At 45.6% G+C, this 21068-nt stretch overlaps 1 protein-coding gene across 2 annotated transcripts in view; it reads right to left on the bottom strand.

Annotated features, from left to right (window-relative positions):
* The window catches only part of LOC138745570 (uncharacterized), a 72860-nt gene that overhangs the window by 13307 nt on the left and 38485 nt on the right, over positions 1 to 21068 (bottom strand). For both annotated transcript variants that reach the window (XM_069902751.1, XM_069902752.1), the window contains exons 7-10: positions 13869 to 14097; positions 11964 to 12081; positions 8352 to 8475; positions 526 to 637 (exon numbers count right to left, since the gene is read on the bottom strand). In XM_069902751.1, coding sequence (XP_069758852.1) covers positions 526 to 637; positions 8352 to 8475; positions 11964 to 12081; positions 13869 to 14097 — 583 coding nt within the window. The remainder of the gene's footprint in view (positions 1 to 525; positions 638 to 8351; positions 8476 to 11963; positions 12082 to 13868; positions 14098 to 21068) is intronic.

Below are 21068 nucleotides of genomic sequence, written 5' to 3'. Positions count from 1 at the left end.
GTATAATTTTTGCATTCAATATTATTTCTGGACATAGTACGAGTTACGATTTAATTGTTTAATGATTATAATTATAGAATTTGATGTCCTGAATGAAATAAGTTATGTGATATGCGTATGATGCAATTTGATTTACCTCAATAAAAATATTAGCCAGGGTACTAGGGAGGGCTCCCCATCTCAATAAATCAACAGTAGGGACCGTTTACATTCCACATTTCTGTGCCACCCCATCAATTCCCCACACCTTCCGCACTTTCTCCCACACTCCCATCAGCTTCATCCACTTAGGGGCGGATAATGAAACGTTGAGCTTCAATAGCAACATCTGGAGAGGGAATTTCTTAACAAAAGAAAAGGTCCCTCAGAAATTTCTTCTCGCACGCCCCATTTCTAGCACACAGGCCCTCACTCCTTTCCTTACACCTCCCAAATCTCTCCAGTCCTTCGCAGTGACGGACGCACCATTTACAGGGTGTTCGACGTTCAGATCGCCCAAGGTGGCTCTGACGAAGCAAGCCTCACCTGTTCCTTTGCACAGAAGCCACAGATCATCCAAGCGGCCATCTCCATTAGGTGGTCCTGGCTGTCGTTGTGACACAAGTCACACGGGTAAGCTTTCCCACAACACTGAAACCTGGGAAATAACACCAAAAAAGGGACAATTTTTATCATAGTACAATGAGGGAAAGAGTACTTCGATTTAGCCAGTTGTCAAATTCCTCTCTGCAGGCGGATTGAAACACAACAATGCAAAATAATGGACCTCCATTTTCCGTGGATTTGTTCCCTGCAGGAAGAGAATTCAGATGCTCAAGCATATTGCCTTTCAGCATGGGGAAAGGGCCTTAATCCTATCCGTTGATTTGAACCCAAGTCCTTGCTCCAACTCACTACACTTTCAGCCAAACATCTGATTCTGACCAAACGATCAGTGGGGCATCGGGCACTGCAAAACAAAAAAACGAGGATGCGGAAACAGCCAGCACGATGTCGAAGTGTGACGCAACAAATAAAAATCGGTCGAGGTTTACACGGTCCCTGCACGGATCATCTCGGCAACGCCCTGTGGGGAAAGCAGCAGAACCGCTCAGTCACGATCGAAAATCTCACAATGAGATTGATACAACTTTCAGGATAAATGCTGGACACAATACAAACACAGAGGGATTTCAGAACACCCCCCACTTCATTGCATAGCACAAGAAAGAAATTATAAAAGGAACAGGCTGTAGCGGCGCTTTTACCACAACCAGGTATAATCAATAGCATATGCAAGTAATTAAATCATTTGCAAAAGCCAATAAATTAAATGTCAGTTAAACGTTGCCGCGATGCATTGCAGATAGACCTCGATTTACGAGGTTTCCATTTATGATATTTTGAGTTACAACGATGAGAATCCGTTTTGAATAAAGGTAAGTCGGGGTCGACCTGGATCAACGCGGTTGCTTTTCCTTCTCAGTGCACAGCCCACTGCCGCCACCTTCCCTAAACGTCATCATTTCCGTGTTCCTCCTGTAGTGACATCAAGGAAAGGTGCTTTGTTGGACCCAACGCTGTTTTTTTAAAAAAAAAGCGATGTGGAACGCACGTGCAGATTGCTGTCGCTGGAGAGGGAGAGTGACAGCAATCTGCGCATGCGTTCCAAATTAGAAGGAAAGGTTCGAAGTGATGCCACGGGCCCTAGTTACCAGGCTCCTAGCAGGAGCAGGGACGTCGGGTCGGCCTCCCGGCAGCAGCGGGGACGTCGGGTCGGCCTCTCGGCAGCAGCGGCTCAGAGACCTACCTGTACGGGTAGGCCCTGACTAATGATAAATTTCACCTCATGATGCAAGTTGCGGAACTGAACCCCATCAATAAACAGGGGTCGACCTGTAAATTTAGACATACAGCGCGGTATAAGGCCCTTCTGGCCAACAGGCCCGTGCCATCCAATTATGCAACTAAATACAAATTCTGCATGTTTTGGAGGGTGGGAGGAAACCCACACAGGTTACAGGGAGAGCATACAAACTCCTTAGAGATAGAAGTCAAACCTGTGTCGCTGGCGCTAATAAGAACATCTTGCTAACCGTGCTTCCCAAATGGTGTCGAGAAATTAATAATGATAATCAGAAGGTTAAAAACAAATGCGAAAGCAAAGAACAGTCCATCTAATTCAATTACATGTGAGAAATGAATGTAGAAACAAATGTCTCTGACATTCAATGAAGCAAGTTATTAGCTTCAAATCTATCTAGGACAGGGGTCCCCAACTTTTTAGACTGTCGACCCCTTCAGGGACTACATAGGCCCTCATTAACCTTCAGGCATGGAATCCCAGCGCTGGTGGAAAGAGGCTTGACGGGGCAGTGGAGAAGGGTGGAGAAGGGCACTGTGTTGGGTGGCCAAACGTCTGGTTTTGAGCCCTCTTGTCTGTCCGCCACCACCTCAAACAGCCTACACCCCCAAATTAAGGGGCAGAAAGGGCACTTAACGGTTAAATGCAGCATCCCGGGCTCTACAGGCCGTGAGCAGCCGGATGGCGCATGCACGATGAGGGAAGCATGACGGTGACGCATGAAGGTTCATGGCAGGAAAGCCTCGCACACCCCCCCCCCTTCCCCCCCAACCATGCTGGACTGGGGGAAGGGGGGGGAGTGGGAGGGTGGCAGCAGCTGTGTTGAACCAGGTGGGGGCGGGCTGCTATTTTAAATTAACACTCTCCACTGGCGTTATCAACCCCTTGGATGGCCCCATCGACCCCTGGCGATCGATATCAACCACTTTGGAGTCCCCTAATCTAGGGGGAAGACAGGAGAAATCTTGGGTTGTGATTTCACCATCCCTACACGCAAACGCTTGTGCAGCTGATTATTTCCCTGAAGGGGAGAACGTACTCTGCCGTGTACAAATACTCGCCCTGATCTTCCTGATGCAGCTGCTACCCTGACATTCAGATGTTTTGTCAGAGGACATCCCATACAACCCTGAGATTCTTTTCTCCTTCAGACTAGTCAGAATTGCCATTTATTGGTAGCGTAAAAATAAAACTGTGCACACGTAAGCCAATAAAGAAATGTAAACAAACTATGCAATACAGAGAGAAAGAAAATAAAGTGCACAAGTAAGAGTCCTTAAATGAGTCCCTGATTGAGTTTGTCGTTGAGGAGTCTGATGGTGGAGGGCTGGCAGCTGTTCCTAAACCTGGTGGAGCGAGTCTTGTGGCATCGACACCTCTTTTTTGACGGCGAGAACAGAGCGCACGCTGGGTGATGTATATCCTTGATGATCGCTGCTGTTCTCCGACGGCAGGGTTCCCTATTAGATGTCCTCGATAGTGGGGAGGGCTTTGCTTTACCTCTGATGTCCTGGGCTGTGTCCATTACCCTATTGCAGGGCTTTACACTTGGGGGTATTGGTGTCCTCAAGACCAGACTGTGATGCAGTCGGTCAGCGCACTCTCAACAACACATCTGTAGAAATTTGCCAGAGCTTCAGCCGTCATACCAAACCTCCACAAACTCCTGACGTGCTTTCTTCACGATGCCATTAGTGTGTTGGCTTCGGGAAAGATCCTCCCAGATAGTGATGCCCAAGAACTTCAATTTGCTCACCCAATTAGCTTAATCGGGCCAGGAGCAATGGAGCACAGAGGTCACAGGAGCTCAGCGGGCAAAAAGTTAAAGTTCCATGATCGTCATTTAGAATGTAACGTACATGAATTATTTAACGTTGTCTACCATAAGGAAGACAGAGAAGACGCCACTTTGTCCAGCACCCCTCACAGAAACGAGGCCCCAGCGAGGAACAAACTCCAGACCCCCTGGTTTACCAGGCCAGTGCTCTAACCACTGAGCTATTGGAGCCTCTCTGAGAATCATGGGCCAGAGAGACCACGGAAAGGGGGAGGGCCTTTGAAGACGTGGACGGGAATTTTAAACACAGGCATTGGCTGACAGGTTGAGTCGGGGAAGGGGTGGTGACAAGATTACGACAGAACAATAGAGACTGGGTCTCTCTCTCTCTCTCTCTGGAGAGTTGAGCAAGAGAGGTTGACCAGCAAAGATTCCTATGTGGTTAACACAAAATTTTATTTTTGCTTAACTGAAGCCTCTAACACACAAAGTTTCTCAGTTCTGTGGCAGCAATATTTGGGACAAGTACATTTTGGTTTAACTAGAGACTCAGTTTCCATATTATGAAACACGCTTCAATGTTTTGGACTCTTCCTCCTTCCTGCTATAGATGGTTCAGAATATCAGCGCACTCTTCCTTTAATTCTCCAGCTTTCTCCCTGGTGAATACCAAGAGAAGTATTGCTCCAAACATTGATCATCCCTTTAGTTCCTAAGGGACCTACTCTTTCTGCCCAGTCCTAGAACAAAGGCTCTCTATGGGCTTTAAATGGCCTGTTAAAGAAGCTGCAACTGCAGGGCCTAGGCCTTAATTGGTGGCGTCTTTGCCTCAAGTGACCGCAGACTCCGGGGCAGCAGCGGACTAGTGCGGGGCATTAATAGTGGGGGAGAACACCTCCTGTTGAGAAGGAAAAGCAGAGGAGACCACCCCAAGCCCAGTGACCACAGTGGTGGACCAGAGAGGGGCTCTGCGGTTGAAGGACGCACACAGACCGCGAGCTGTTGGCGACAGGCGGGGGTGAAAATCACAGAGGCTTTGGACTGCTGGAATTGCCCCATGAGAACCAGATACAGGAACTGGATGCTGAGCTAGGAGGGCTCCCAGAGGACCCTGGGTGCTGAAAGATCCCTCATCCTATCGGCAGGCTTGAAGAGGCTGTGGGAGCGCTGGAGGCAAATCCATGCACAGTCGGTGACCCTGGAGAGACTTTCTTTTACCTCCCTTTCTCTGACTGTAAGGGTCATTGGGCAATGCTACTGGCAAATCTTTGTCTGCCTTATGGCGGATTAAAGGCAATTTCATGTAATAGTACATTTGTTTTATTATATGCCAATAAATAGAATCTGAGAAAACCACCAGCAAAAACGTAATACCAGAGCCAGTGATTATTTACAGGTGACTGTGGAGCATTGGCCAGTTGTACAGAGGCGTTTAGCCCCCACATACCAAACAAAACACAAGTGATTGTCACCTTCTCCTTCCACACTGTCATGGTCACCACCAACCCAAATTTGCAAATTTTCAACTGATCCCAGTTTAGGAAATATTCTGATGAAGAGTTTCAGGGGCCCGTATAATTTGTGAGAAATATTGCCTTTTGATGTCACCATGCTGGAGACATCACTAACTTTAAGACCTGGTTCTGGACACCAACGGAAACAGCGGTCTTCTTTAAATCCATCAGTTCAAAAAATAATCACCTTAAATATCTTGTTTACCTCTTCCGTAAATAAGGAAACACAAGTCTAGTCAATACAAAAAACAAAACCCACTTTATTTAAACCTTCCAGGACCAAGATCATTTTAGTGAAATCAACATGGCAATCTACCCAAGCCCAATTCATCTGTCTGACATCAAAGTCCAGGATTGCCAACTGATGATGAAATGAAGGGAGAATGTAAAGAAGGGAGAATGTAAAGATAAAGTAAGGTCAAAGACAAATAAAACAATTGTAAGTGCAGAGAAGGTAATAATTGGTCAAAATTGTGCTCTGATAATATATTATTTATTAATGTCAGATGTAGATTGGTACAATACAATTTTACACTCCAATTACGCGGCTTAAAATCTGAAATTCCGGTCTTGTGGTTTAGGTGTGGTATAGACGTTGGAACATTTATATATTCAACTTGGCTCTGTGTGAAAGTAAAATCCTTTCGGTATGACTTGGCAGAAATTTTCACAAAAATTATAAAAGTGGATTTTCCATTGGAACCAGAACGGTATTTATTGCGCAATCTGATGGGTATCGGCATAAAACTATTAAAATAGCCAATCCAGTTCGTGGTAGCCAGGAGATGTATCGTTGTTACCTGGAAGTCCGACTCCCCCCTACTTATTACTCGCTGGAATATAGAAACGCAAAGTTGTGCCCCCCCCCCCACCCCGGAAATGATAACATAATCTGAGAAAGAAATATGACATTTTTGTTAAAAAATGGCAAACTTATTTGAATCATACTGGCTTAGGGATATAATTAACTTCTCCGAAAAGGTTTAAATCATACAGGTAGGTTAATAGCGTTGAATTCCTGAAGATCAGATATGGACTAATTAATGAAGGCTGCTCACACACCCCTTTTTTGGACAATTGTGCTTTTATATATGTTAGCAGTTGGGAGGGAGGGGGTGAGACTCTAATTTTAAAATATTTATATGATGTATGTAATAATGTTCTATATTGGGAAAAATTAAAATATTCAAAAAAAGTAATAAAGCAGGTTCAATGTGACACTAAATTGAGTGGAAAAGCAAATTGTGTAGAGGATACGGAGAGTCTGCAGAGAGATATAGATAGGTTAAGTGAGTGGGCAAGATGGAGTCCAATGTTGGCAAATGTGAGGTTGTCCACTTTGGAATGAAAAATGGAAGGTCAGATTATTATTTAAAAGGAAAGCGATTGCAGCTTACTGACGTGCAGAGGCTTGCTTGTGCGTGAATCGTGAAAGGTTGGTTTGCGGGTGCAGCAGGCTGTCAAGGAGGGAAATGGAATGCTGGCCTTCAATGCGAGAGGGATTTGAATTTAGGAGCAGGGAGGATCTGCTGCAACTGAACAAGGTCCTGGTGAGGCTGCATCTGGAGAACTGCGTGCAATTCTGGTCTCCATACTTGTGGATGGATGTCCCGGCTTTGGAGGCAGTACAGAGGAGATAATATCAGGTTGATTCCAGAGATGAGGGGGTTAACCTACGAGAGATTGAGTCATTTGGGTCAGTACTCGCTGGAATTTAGAAGAATGAGAGGGGATCTTATAGAAATATATAAAAGTATGAAAGTCAGAGATAAGACAGAGTTGTTTCCATTGGCGGTGGAGACCAGAACTAGGGGATTCAGAACAGTAGATTCAGGACAGAGATGAGGAGGAACTGCTTTTCCCAGGTGAATATATGCAATTCACTGCCCATTGAAGTAGTGGAGGTGACTTCAGAAAATATATTTAAGACAAGGTCAGATAGATTTTTACATAAGGGACATGGGAAAAAGGCAGGTAGGTGGAGATGAGCCAATCGTGATCGACCATCATCTCATTGAAAGGTCGAGCAGCTTGACGGGCCAGATGGTCGACTCCATGGTGCTCACAGAAGCAACACCAGAGATGTTAAAACAGGTGATCAATAGCTTGACCAGAGGTAGGATTTGAAGAGAAAGAGAGAGAGTGCAGAGTGGTTTATGGAGAGTTTAACAGCTGAAAAATATTCAGGGAGCCCAGAAACAATGGGAGAACGGGATGCAGCAAGTTAGAACACTGAGAGAGTTTTTGTTGATTTCAATCTTGTGCAGGTTAAAACAATACAAAGTCAATCAACCAGGAGACCTTGGACTCAACACCCCACTGTGTTATTGGATCCTTGATTTCCGCACCTCCAGACCACAATCAGTGAGGATTGTTAAGAACATCTTCTCCACAATCTGCATCAGTACCAGAGCACCACAGGGCTGTTCTTAGCCCCCTGCTCTACTCACTTTACACCTATGACCGTGTGGCTCGGTCCAGCAATAACGCCATCTACAAATTCGCTGACCATATCGCGGTAGTGGGTTGTATAAAAAGGGGAGATGAGACCCCATACAGGATGGAGATTGAAAACTTGGCAGAAGAGTGCACCACCGACAACCTCGCACTCAATGTCAATAAAACCAAGGAGTTGATTGTTGACCAGGAAGGGTACACCTGTCAAAGCTTTTGAGTCTCGGTGACATACAGAATCTCCTCAAACTTCTCACAAAATATGGCTGCTGGCGAGCCTTCTTTGTGATTGCATCGACGTGGAGACTTCAGGACAGATTTCCCAGAGAGACACTGACATCCAGGAATTTGAGGTTCTTGACCCTCTCCACTACTGAGCCCTCGATGAGGACTGGGTCGTGTTCCTCTGACTTCCTCCTGAAGTCCACAATCATCTCCTTGGCTTTGGTGATGTTGAGCGCAAGGTTGTTGTGGTGGTACCACCACTTAATGAGCTGATCTATCTCCCTCCTGTACGCTTCTTCATTGTAGTCTGCGATTCTGCCGACAACTGTGGTGTCATCGGCAAACAAAGAGACCCAGACCTCTCCAAACAATATCTAATAGTCTATAAAAAATATTTTCTCACCAACATGGATACCTTCCCATTGCACCATTGTACGTCAGCTGTTAAAATTGAGGCACAGTGGGGCTGCAATCAGGTGGAGACAGAGAAACAATATTCTAATTCACTGCCAAAACTGAATTCAAAGCTTGCCCTTACCTGAGCCAGCGACAACTCTTCTTGTAATGGACACAAGTGCCAAACTCAGGCAGGGGTTTACCAAGCTGGATGGTAGATCCTCGAGGCTGCCTCTTCCGATTGCGATGAACTGCATTTTTATTGTCTTCGTCCGTAAATAAAACCAAATATCTAGTTACTGAGTGGTTTAAATGCGAGGAATCTACAGTCAAAAACTCAAACTACAAGAACGAGTAGACAAGCTGGAGAGAGAATCCTTTATCTAACTGCAACCCTATGTACATTCTTTTCAGTCTCTAGTAACAAGAAAATTTCTTTTTCAGTTCTCATCTGCTCAATTAAACCAATGTAGATTTTGTACATCAGATCTCAGATTATTCCTTAATTAAGATATGTGTGTCCCAAAAGTACACTAGAAACATTACAACACAGTAACAGGCCCTTCTAATCTGCACCAAACTATTTTTCAGCCGAGCCCCAGTGACCTGCACCCAGTTCAAACTCCTTCCATCCATGTACCTGTCCAAATTCTTCTTGAATGTTAAAATTGAGCCGGCATTCACCACTTCAGCTGACAGCTCGTTCCACACTCCCACCACTCAGTAAAGTTCCCCCTAAACTTTTCCCCTTTCACCCTTAACCCATGAACTTTAGTTTGTATCTCACCTAACCCTCAGTGGAAAAACCTTACCTACATATACTCTGTTTAGACCCTCATAATTTTAAATACCTGTATCAAACCTCCCCTAATTTTCCAGGAAAAAAGTCCGAACCCATTTAACCTTTCTCTGTAACTCAGTTCCTGAAGTCCAGGCAACATCCTAATAAATCTTCTCTGGCTAGCTAGTTAGCCTAAAATTTATTTGGTTTAAAAATAGAATCAATAATACCCATCAGGAAAGAAGTAAAAACGCAGTGCTGGAGAAACTCAGCAGGTCAAACAGTGTACTTCATATAGCAAAGGTAATGCTACATCAAGCTGGATGGTAGATCCTCGAGGCTGCCTCTTTGTTTCGGGCTCGAGTCCTTCATCAAAGTATGGGCAAAATGTAGACATGAGCCTGAACAAAATGGTTGGGGGTGGGGGGGGGAGGAAAGGAAGAGCACAGTCCTCCAGGTAGGAGATAACAGGCAAAGGGAGGACACATCATTAAACAGGGGCTGGGGGGGGGGGGAAGCAGAGAGCTGGAGGAAAAGAATGGCACCCTGATTGTTGATATGCAGCAAGAAATGCCAGTGAGTGACCTACAAGAGATTCTGAAAGGTTTAAAAAAAAATCAAATAATGAGTGCTGGGAGCGGGAAAGAGAAAGACCAAACCCAGAGACCACAAATGAAATTCAGAAGAAACATTTTCTGAAAGGTTTGGTGAGAATGTGGAATCTGTTAATTTCACCTTCGGGGATGTAGTAGAACAGCATATTCTCACTGATTTTGATTTTTGTTCACCACTGCACACCACCTGTTCAAAGCCAGCCATGGCGGGGGAGGATTCGGGTGGAGGGGCAGAAACGATGGTTGAAGTGAATGTCTCTTTAAGAGAATGGAGGAAACGTTCTACTAATACGCTGGAATAAGGAAGGACAGGAGATCGATGGAAAAATAAACGGAGCCCTGTGTATATTCAGATCGCTGATGGTTTGAATTGAATAGAAGAGTGTGCGGTTGCAGAGGCCTGAAGGTGCTGGATGACTCTTTGGGGGGGGAGGGGGGGGGAGTGGAGGCCCTTACAGTCAGAGAAAGAGAAGCAAAGGAAGGGGGGGCCTAAAGGAAAAATCAGACTAAAGGCAATTTTGTGTTATTACATGACAATATATAATATCTGATCCGGCTTTTGGCAGAACAGTCCATCGGCTCCACCCCTTATACATCTCCAGGCTAATTCACCTTCCTCTCCATTCTGCACATTCCCAACTCTAACCTAGAGCAGTGCTGGATTAATGTAGTAGCAAATGCCCACATTTTCAAGGGCCCTGCACTAAATACTTGCTCTGTTACTTTGCGTACGATGAATTAGGAGAGACTGACTGGGTGTTTAACTTAAACATTTTCCATTTCATCTTTGTGGAGCGTCGATGAGATACCACACTCCCATTGTCTGTGTTAGTAACCCCCGATTAAAGGTGATAATCTTAGAGTTAGCAATTTTAGCCAAATTATCATCTTTAATCAGGGTTATTTAGCAATGACTATGGGAGTGTGGTATCTCCTCGTTGTTGCACAATTTATGATGCCCAAGACCGTGTTTCTCAATAGGATAAGAGATTTCAGATGCAGACGAGAGCCTTGGTTTCCTGAAACCCTATCCACGACTACTTTCTACTTCCAGAGAAGTGCCCATTGAAGTCTTAGGTGGGGACACTCTCAGTTCTGCTTTGCTCAATTCTCTCAAACTCAGACTCTCATTTGGAAACCAGCAAACCAAATAATCCCGAAGGAACCATCGCAAGATTTATGGGTTTGAGAGGTGCAAGAGTGATCAGCTCGGCAGTATTGCCCCATGAACTAATCGATTTGTTGAGCTATTAAGAGGGCGTTGAAGAGGCTGTTTGTATAGACCAGCCCGGGTAAGGATGAAAAATCAAACCCCCTTCCCTGGAAAATTCTTGTTGAATTAAATGTCACTCCTTTCCATTTTTATGTCAGCCTATCAAAACCACAAGTGACAAGTCATATTGGCAAAGGCTGCTTTACTGGTTGAATAATTTGTGCAGTGGCATTGAGATACCACAAAGCTCGAGCAGACGACTGTGATGGTGTAGGGTATATTAAAGTGTATATCTATGGAAGTGTTATATAATGGCTGTTTGAGTTGGGGGGGGGGAAATAGTGAGCAATATTAAAGCTTAAAGAGGTGACCGTGAAAATTATTACAACCTTCAATCAAGGATGTAATCACTGAATATATAGTGATCTGAGAAAGCCAGCATTATTCTGTTAAGAATAAGTTCAATTCTTTTGAAGAGGTAATAAGTGAGGTTGGTAAGGTTGGATGAGTAAAAATGCTATCAATGTTGACTCGAAGTAAAAATCATTTGAGATTTCACACAGATGAATACTTGCAATAAAAAAAAGGAGTCGCCTTCTAATCATCTCTCATCCCCCCCTCCCCCCCGCAACTTGTTTCAAAGCAGCTAAAAATTACGCAGTCCCCTCAGGGAAAATAATTTATCCGCCTGCTGCCTGATGAACTTAAAGCGCTCGCGCACCCCCTCACTCCGCCGTTCTGAGAAAAAATAGCGCGTGGTTTATTACGCTGCCGTCCCGTGTTCAGTGTAGACCACGACGGACTTTCTCCGAGTCGCCAGAAATTCGTGTCCATGTCCTCAAAGTCAACGACATCCACGTAGGTTTGTATCCATCTGTAAAATGTGTGAGGCTGCTGGCTGCATTTGCAATGAATTATTGCTTTGAGTTCATCTCTGAATTTAGCTTCCCCTGGCATTTGGTGTCGTACATTCCTCTTTCATTCTCTCCTTTAAAATACTAGATGTTCTAATATTTATGGGTATTTTTTAAAATTTAGGGCCGGGGTGGAGTGGGGTGGCATTATAACATATGCTACAGGCCCCACATATTTAATCCAGTCCTAACCTTGAAGCTAATGAAGGCAGATATGTTAAGCTATCCTCACCTATTTCATCCTGTGACTGGGTGTTCATCTGGTAAAATTGGACTGCCTCCACCAAAACGCCAAGTTTGCCATGACAATGTAAGCAATTAGTTTCCTTGTACCGTCCGTACAAAAGATCCTGGATAATAAGAGAGAAATATTACGAATTGTAGCAACTCTCTGGATCCACAGTTCCTCTAGGGGACTCTCCATTCTTTATTGATTAAATATTGCCCTTAACTTCACAATGCAAAATTTAATAACTGAATACTTTACAGGGGAGTGAAACACGGAAATCTGCCGATGCTGTAATTGTAATGAAAGCATACAGAAATGCTGGAGGATCTCAGCTGGTCTCACAACGTCCACAAGAAGTAAAGATACTGTATATTGCAGATGTTTCGGGTCTACTTATAAGCAAAGAACAGGAAGGTCTCAGAATAAAGACAAAATACTGGCTGGTGTAGGAGTCAGGACCAACAAAAGTTGTTAATTGGATATGAGATAAGAGGAGAGGTGAGAATTGATTTTGGATCTGTGAAAGGAGAGAGAGCTGAAGGAAAGCCAAAGAAGTTTAACAGAAACTGGAAAAGTCAGTTAATGTCATCTGGTTGGAGGGAGCCCAGACAGAAGATGAGGTTGCTATTCCTCCAATTTGTGGGTGGATTCAGTCTGGCAGAGCATGAAGCCAATGATAGGGAATTGGACGGGGAATTGAAATAGGTGCCCACTGGGAGATCCAGTTACTGCAGCGAACAGAGCCAAGGTGCTCAACAAAGCGACCGCCCAGTCTGCATCCAGTCTCTCAGACGTCGAGGAGACCACAACGGGAGCACCGGCTGCAGTCAATGCCCCTGCAGATTAACAAGCTTCACTTGGAAAGACTAATTGGGATCCCAAATGGTGGTGAGGGAGGAAGGTGTTGGCACAAGTGGAGCATCTCCTGCAGTCACAGGAGACATTTGGCGAGGGGGGAGGAGTGAACACGGGAGTCATGGAGGGCGATGTCTCTGCAGAAGGTGGAAAGGGGTTGTGAATCACATAGTAGGTGGCAGACATGGCAGGGCAGGATATGTTGGGCATGGAGGCTGATGGGGTGGCAGGTGAGGACAAGGGGAATCCTGTCCATGAGGGGAAAGAGCAGACATGAGGGTAATGGAGGATATCTAGGTGAGGGTCAAGTTAATGGTGGTAGAGGGAAGGCCACATCCTTTGAAGAGGGAGTTTCTGCCAGAAAGTTTGAGTCTCTCGTAGATTTTCAAACTGTTCGCTATCTTATTGAGGAGAGTTATGAAGTGACATTGTGATGTCCGACAGTGAGAGTGCCTTCCACTTTCTTATCCCATGTAAAATGTGGTTAGAGATCAAACACAATCTTAAGAGAAAATATCAAAAGATAGAAAGCAAACACAGAAAGGCAAGGAGATGAACAGGTGCTTAAATCGGCACCAGAATGAGATCTCATTGTGGATGAAGCTCTTTTGTTAGAATCCGCTGCTCTGATCCATTATAATCTGAAGTCGTAGACAACCTCTCTGTATTAACCTTACACATACAGTATCACCAAGTTCGATGCCTCTTGCATTCTCTGTCCATTAAGGTGCCAAGTGGAACATCGTCCTTCCAATAACACTTGCAAAGTGCATTTCAACGAACCCTTTATGAAATGGGTGTAAAGCAGTTCTTGAATCTCAAACAGGTTAGATATTTAACTCAATAAAAACACCATGCTGGAGAAACTCAGCGGGTCAAACAGGGTGCTTTATTTTGGAAAGATGAAGATACATAATCAACGTTTTGGGTTTGAGCCCCAGGAATAACCTGCTTGAGTTTCTCCAGCACGGTGTTTTTACTTCAACCACGGTGTCTGCAAAACTTTCATGTTTTACTTCGAGACATAACGCAGCCCCTGTTTCACTCACTGACCTTCAGAGCTTCCTCCTTGGAGCAGTTTAGGCAGCCCACAGAAAAATGACTGTCCTGTAAAATGAAGTCCACAGGGACACCTCCATGCAGGTCCAGGTATCCCATGACATCTGAATTCCTATGGAGTAGAGTGGGTTGGAACGAGACACTGATGTCGATGTTACATTTTGCACAGATGATAGAGGAAGGGTGCTTCTGAGACACAGTCAAATCTGCCCTTGCTTTGCACCTTTGAAGAGAGAGCAAACAAAGGTCAGTTCTAAACCCATTTATTGAGAGTGTTTCATGCTGAATCTTTAGTGCCAATTTGGATTTGACTCAATTATAGGAGCAAGAATTAACAGGACAGCCTGAAATTTGCAGCTGATACCCAGGTTTGCATCCCAAAACACAACTACAGAACACAATCCTCAAGGAAACCATCCAGGAGCAATCTGATGTATGATTCGCAACTGTAATGGAAAACCAAATGAAAATGCTAGCTGCAAATACAGAACAAAAATAAATACAAGAAATACTCAGCAGGTAAGGCGTAGAGAGAAAACACAGGGCGAACTTTCCAGGACATTGACTTTCTGACATTCTTTAGTATAATTTTACACTAACCTCAAGTCCAAATGAATCGATTAGGCACAGCCTTTAGTTTAACACTGGTGTATTAAGTGCTGGAACCTGTTATCTAGTATGTGGTAATAGGGTAATAAAACTAACTGCAAAAGGTAGTGGACACAGCCCAGGACATCACAGGCAAACGCCTCCTTACTACTGAGAACGCTGCCGTCAGAGAGCAGCAGCAATCACACCACCCAGCCCGTGCTCGAGTCTCGCTGCTACCATCAGGAGAGAGGTCAAGGTGCCATAAGACTCGCACCACCAGGTTCAGGAATAGCTGCTTCCCCCTCCACCATCAGACTCCTCAACGACAAGCTCAATCAGCAATTTATTTTAAATTGTTCTTAAATTTTTGGACTTTTATTAAAAAAAAAATTCTCTCTGTATTATGCACAGTTTGTTCACATTTATTTGTTTACATGCACCTTTAGTTTTTTTTTGCATTGCCAGTAACTGGTAATTCTTCCTTTGCCTGGTAATAAAAAGAATTTCAGGCCAGTAACTGGTAATTCTTCCTTTGCCTGGTAATAAAAAGAATTTCAGGGTTGTATGTGATATGACAATAAATCTGAAATCAGAATTTGATCCCATTAAAACCATAAATGCGACGGAAAAGAATCAACACAGATTTGTGAAAGAGAAATAACATTTAAATTTTTTTTGAAGCTGTAGGTAGCAGAGTAGATAAGAGGGAATAAAAACTCGCATTGAAGGAAGGCTATTAAATTGAGAGTCGTGGGATTGGGACTAATAGGTTAGCAGAGCTAGTTGATCGAATGCTGGGAAAAAGAGGTTATGTTCAGTTTGGCAGCCTCTCATCAACACAAGAATGAGTGATTAGTTGCAGATCAGATACTATTTGTCATGTAATAAAACAGAGCCCACCTCACTGTCAAAAGACAAAGGAGGAAAAACCCAACACCCAACCCCAACCCACCAATTTTCCCCTGCAACCGTGTCTGCCCGTCCCGCATTGGACTTGTCAGCCACCAACGAGCCTGCAGCTGATGTGGACTTTACCCCTCCATAAATCTTCGTCCGCCAAGCCAAAGAAAGAATATTACACAAAATTACATTTAGTCTGCCATAAGGAAGAGAAAGATTCGCCATTCACTTTGCCCAACAGTCCTTAGAGTGAGAGAAAGTGCAGAAAAAGACAGTCCCCTCAGAGTCATTTGCAATCTTTATCGACGACAGCTGAAATTTAATTTTGATTTACACACAGAACGGCATTTTCAGCCCAGGAGCCCGTGCCGCCCAATTGACCTACAGCCCCCAGTACATTTTGAAGGGTGGGAGGAAACCAGAACACCTAGAGTAAGCCCACGCAGACACGGTGGGGGGGTGTAAAAACTCCCTGAAGAGGGTGCACAAAATCAGTGAACCGGTGCGGACTCGAAAGGCCAACATGGCCTGTTTCCGCTCCATAAATGGTTATATGGTTATAGCGCCAGATTCGAACCCTAGTGCTGGCGCTGTTACGGTGTTGCGCTAACCTCTGCACCAACTGCGCTCACGATGAGTGTAATCTTCCATTCCCCCCGCCAACTTGTTGGAAAGCAAGTTGTGGGGATGCGAAGAGAGATGGGCAGTTTGGTGAGTACGGACAACGTGAAGAAATGTGAAGATATCCATTTTGGTGAGAAAAAACATCTAAGACAAACTGAGAAATTTCCCTCTTTGTCAAACTATCTTTCCCTCTGCTCTATCCTTCCATCATATTAGAACACTTTTAAAATGTTGATTTTTTTTTTACAGCGGTTTAAATGCATCTTATTGAAAGGCAAATAAATGTTTCCATGTGTTATTCTCAACATCACAGTTATGACTATTGGCCAACCCTTAATTGTATTTGAGAAGGTAGCTTGGAGATGCATCTTTGAACAGTTGCAGTCCTTCCGGTTTGAAGATGGGAGGAGAGTTCCAGGATTTAGACCTTTAGACCCAGGCAATGATAAAGGAAGCGAAAATTTATTCCAAATGCCTGATAATAAGGTTGCAGATTGTGGTTATAACCATATAAGCACAGAACAGGCCAGTTCGGCCCTACTGGTCCATGCCGGAACAAATCCCCACCCTCCTAGTCCCACTGACCAGCACCTGGTCCATACCCCTCCGAACCTCTCCCCTCCATGTAATTATCCAGTCTTTTCTTAAATGTAAACTGTGGAACATTTCTTGGCTTTTCCCACAATGGGAACGAAGTACCATGTGTTACGAACAACTCAGTGACAAGTCCTACTGAGAGGTCATCGGCCTGAAGCACTCATTCTACCTTTCACTCCACAAAGTGCTGTTGCATCTGCCGAATATTTCCTGGATTGTTCTAAGTTCACCCTCTGCTCCCCCATTGATCACTGGATCGTAATCCACTGGATTTTCCCTTCCTGGCTTTGGTTGTTGGTACACCAACCAAGTTTTTCATCTCCCTCCTGGCTGCCGTCTCATTGCCCCTTTTACCCACTACTGTGGTATCGTCAGAAAATGTGTAAACGAGGTTGTCGCAACGAGCCACACGGCGTCCTTGAGTATAATCAAAGCTGAGCACTAGATTTTTAGAATTCAAAAGGGATTCAGTTAAGAAAGAAAGATGTTTGTTTCTCTCTTTCCAAAATGTGGGAACAATGTTGAATGAAGGAAAATTTAGGGCATGGAAGAAAGTTATTCGATCCCTCCATACTCAAGAAAAGCTGCCATCTTTCAGCACCAATCACTCAGTCCTACAGTCAAGGCTCTTCAAGTACACATAAAATGTACAGTGAAGATTTCAGCTTCACCACCTATTCAGGCAGCGAGTTCCAGCCTCTCTGATGAAAAATTTCCTCTTTTTCCCCTCTAATTATTTTAAACCTCTGTGATTTCCACCAAAAAAGGTTTCGACTATCCTGTGGGAAATGGGTCATTCTTACAAGTGATATCTCACTTAATGATCCCGTTGACTTCCTCATTGCTCACATTTTCCAATCCTGGTAACATTCTCATGAACCTCCTCTGCACCCTTTCCCATGACTAGGTCTGTGGCACAATACTAGCATCAACTCCTTGTTCTTGCAAAGGAAGCATGCATTTTTAAACCACATAAATGATCAGGTTACCTCCATTTATTCCTGTGTTACATTTGTGACCACGCTCCAAAAATATTTCATTTGCCAATAACTGCTTTTGAATAACAGTGCTATATAAACCCAAGTACCGTCAAATCCCCGATATCCAGAATTCAAGGTTAAATGCTCTCCGAAGCAGCACACAAACTCTCGAAGATGAGAGTAAACGTTCAGCCAGCGGAGCGCCCCGGATGTGCCCCGACCGCAGTAGCAGTTGGCGCCCAGGGTGAAGAACCGGCTGATGCCGCTCACCACTGGGGTGACTCTTCCAAAGTGTCTCCCTATCCCTGCCTAGTAAGAGTCTTTATCTTCATTAGTGTTAAGTATATTGGTAAGGCTTTATCTGTACACTTGGGGGCAGGTGAGTTAATTACGTCGATGGCACAGTTATCACTGCACTGTTACAGCACCAGCCACTGGAGTTCGAATTTAAATTATGCAAGTTGTGGGAATTACCTGATTAAAGTGAACTTTTCATAATTAAGGACTACAGTACAATTTGTTTCCCAAATTACTTCAGATTTTGCACTTTTGTTTTTTTAAAACTGTTTATTCTTAATACAGAGTGAGGCTCAGGCAACCGGAAAATTCACATATCCAGGATACGCAACCCCGTAGGTGCCGGATAATGGGGATTTTACAGTACATTTTTCTTTATTTCTATGTTTTTGATGGAAACAGTGACAGGATCCTTGGCTTTATTAATAGCGGACATGTGTACTAATGCTCCTACAATAGAATCACTGGTCTGTGCTCCACACTTAAGAACTTCTAGCAAAATGATTCAATGGAGTTGAAACGGAAAGGTATCAGGGAATAACCAACTTTAATTGTGTGAAAGGCCTTGACAGCGCCAGCAATTGGGACTAGAGTTTGCATCCCGCGCTGTCTGTCAGGAGTTTATACGTTTTCCCCGTTTCTGCGTGGGTTTTCCCCGATGGCTCTGGTTTCCTCCCACCGTTCAAAACTGGGAGTGCAGGTTAATTGGGTATAAATTGGGCAACACGGACTCATAGGCCAAAATGGCCTGTTGCTGTGCTGTATGTCTAAATTTAAATTAAAAAAGCTGCAGTGGAGACTACTGAATTTTTACGCATATTTTACAAACCAGGCCCCCCCCCCACCCATGTTACATATAAGAATATTTTTGCACGTGCAAAGAAGGTGCACAATTTATAGTGGACACGGGAAAGTCGAACCTGTGGCGGTACCGCCATTAGGCAGGCTCGTCACGCACACGGCGGGGCACCTGGCCAAAATGGCACCGTCTGAGGTTTCCTCCCAACCTTGACACCGGGCTCAGAAGCCCGCGCTTGGCGACCCACGTGATGCCCCAGTGACCTCGGGGCCCCTCAGCGCGGTTCTCAGCCAGGTCCGGGCTGGAAGTATAAGACCAGCCAGGCAGCCTGCATTAAATCAGTTTTGCTCACTGAACTCAACCTGTCTGGTTGTGCGATCCTTCAGTTAGCAGGGTAGCCGCCGCTACAATTGGTGACCCCGACAGGTTCAAACGTCTTTGAACCTGACATGAACAACCCTTCGATCAACGCTATAGCCATCAAGCTTCCTGACTTCTGGCTTCAGGAGCCGGAGACCTGGTTCAGCCACGCAGAGGCTCAGTTTCACCTCCGCCAGATTTCATCGGATTTGACCTTGTTTTACCATGTGGTTGCTGCCCTGGACCAGGCCACCGCCAAATGAGTGCTGCACCTCGTTCACCACCCACCTGCGGAAGATAAGTACGGGACCATCAAGCGGGTGCCCCTCAGCCTCTCCAGGCGCCAGCATGCCGCTCGCATGCTGCGCCTCAACGCCTTGGGGGACAGAACTCCAATCGAGTTGATGGGACGAGATGCTCGCGCTCATGGGCGATCACACCAACTGCCCACTCTTCAAGCGCATCTTCCTCGACCATTTGCCTGAAGACATCAGGCCATTACTGCCCTAGGAGAGCTTTGTCAACCCTAGGAAGGTCGCTCAAAAGGCTCAGGAGCTATTGCTCGAATGATTCCCGGAGGGCTCTGCACTCCAGCAGGTTATGAATCACGGGCATGACCACGCCAAGCCTTCCTCTAGCGCTGCAGTGGAACACCCGGCCCCTGCAGGGGCCTCAAAGAGCATAGCCAGAAGCAAGCCATCCACTTCAGCCTCTGCTTCTTCCACCAGCACTGGGGAGCCAAGGCTCGGAAGTGTTGTCAGCCCTGCTCGTTCCAGTGAAACTAGCAGGCCGGCCACTGTTAATGGCTGCGGTAGCTGGCCAAGAACACAGCCTTTTCTACCTGCGGATTCAGTCAGCGGCCGACGCTTCCTCGTTGACACCGGGACCCAGATCAGTGTCATCACGGCCACAGCCATCGAGTCCCAGAATCGGCCTCAAGAACCTCCCCTCCGTGCAGCCAATTTGATGGAGATCCGAACGTATGGAGACAAGACCGTCCATTTCCAGATCAGCCAGTGGAAGTTCTTGTGGAGGTTCACCGTTTTGTCCCTCTCAAACACCATCCTGGGTGTCGACTTCCTCCTCGCCCACGGACTCCTGGCCGACATATTGAGGTAGGTGACTGGTAGATGCCCGTACCTTCCAATCCGTTCTCCTCATTGCCTCCCGCACAGAGCAGCTGCAGATGGCCACAGTCAGCACACCCAAGGACGAGTTTCAGCGTATCCTGGACGAGTTCCCATCCCTCCTCAAGCCGCAGTTCTCTGCTGCCTCACCACGCCATGGGGGTGTTTCATTACATCCCCACCCAAGGCACGCCGGCTCCCACTGGATAAGCTCCAGATAGTGAAGGAAGAGTTCTCGCATCTGAAGGAGCTGGGCTCCGACAGTCCTTGGGCCTCACCACTCCACCTGGTCCCGAAAGCCTCCAGCGACTGGCACTCCTGTGGAGATTATCGACGGCTTAACGACGCAACTGTACTTGACCGTTACCCGATCTCTCAAATCCAGGACTTTATGGCCAACCTGCATGGCGCGAGGGTATTCTCCAAGATCGACCTGGTGCGCGGGTATCACCAAATCCTGGTGCACCCCAAGGACATGCGCAAAACGGCCATCATCACCTCCTTCGGCTTGTTCGAATTCCTATGCATGCCTTTTGGGCTCAAGAACGCCGCCCAGACCTTCCATCGCCTCATGGACGCAGTGGGCAGGGATTTGAATTTAGTATTCATTTACCTGGACGACATCCTTGTCACCAGCAGAGACCAGGCACAACACAAGTCTCACCTGCGCACCTTCTTCTCCTGACTGGCTGACTTCAGCCTAATGATCAATCTGGTCAAATGCCAGTTTGGGAAGAGTCCATGCAGTTCCTGGGCCATACCATCACAGCCGAAGGAGCTACACCTATGAAGGTCGCTGCAGTCAGGGAGTTCCCACACCCAGACAACCTCAAGGGGCTACAGGAGTTCGCGGGTATGGTCAATTTCTATAACCGCTTCATTCCAGGCGCTGCACGCATCATGCAGCCGCTCTTCGCCC

Source organism: Narcine bancroftii, chromosome 11 (genome assembly GCF_036971445.1).
Source record: "Narcine bancroftii isolate sNarBan1 chromosome 11, sNarBan1.hap1, whole genome shotgun sequence".
Classification (NCBI taxonomy): domain Eukaryota; kingdom Metazoa; phylum Chordata; class Chondrichthyes; order Torpediniformes; family Narcinidae; genus Narcine; species Narcine bancroftii.
Note: the sequence above shows the minus strand (reverse complement) of the source record. Positions and strands in the feature narration are given on the sequence as shown.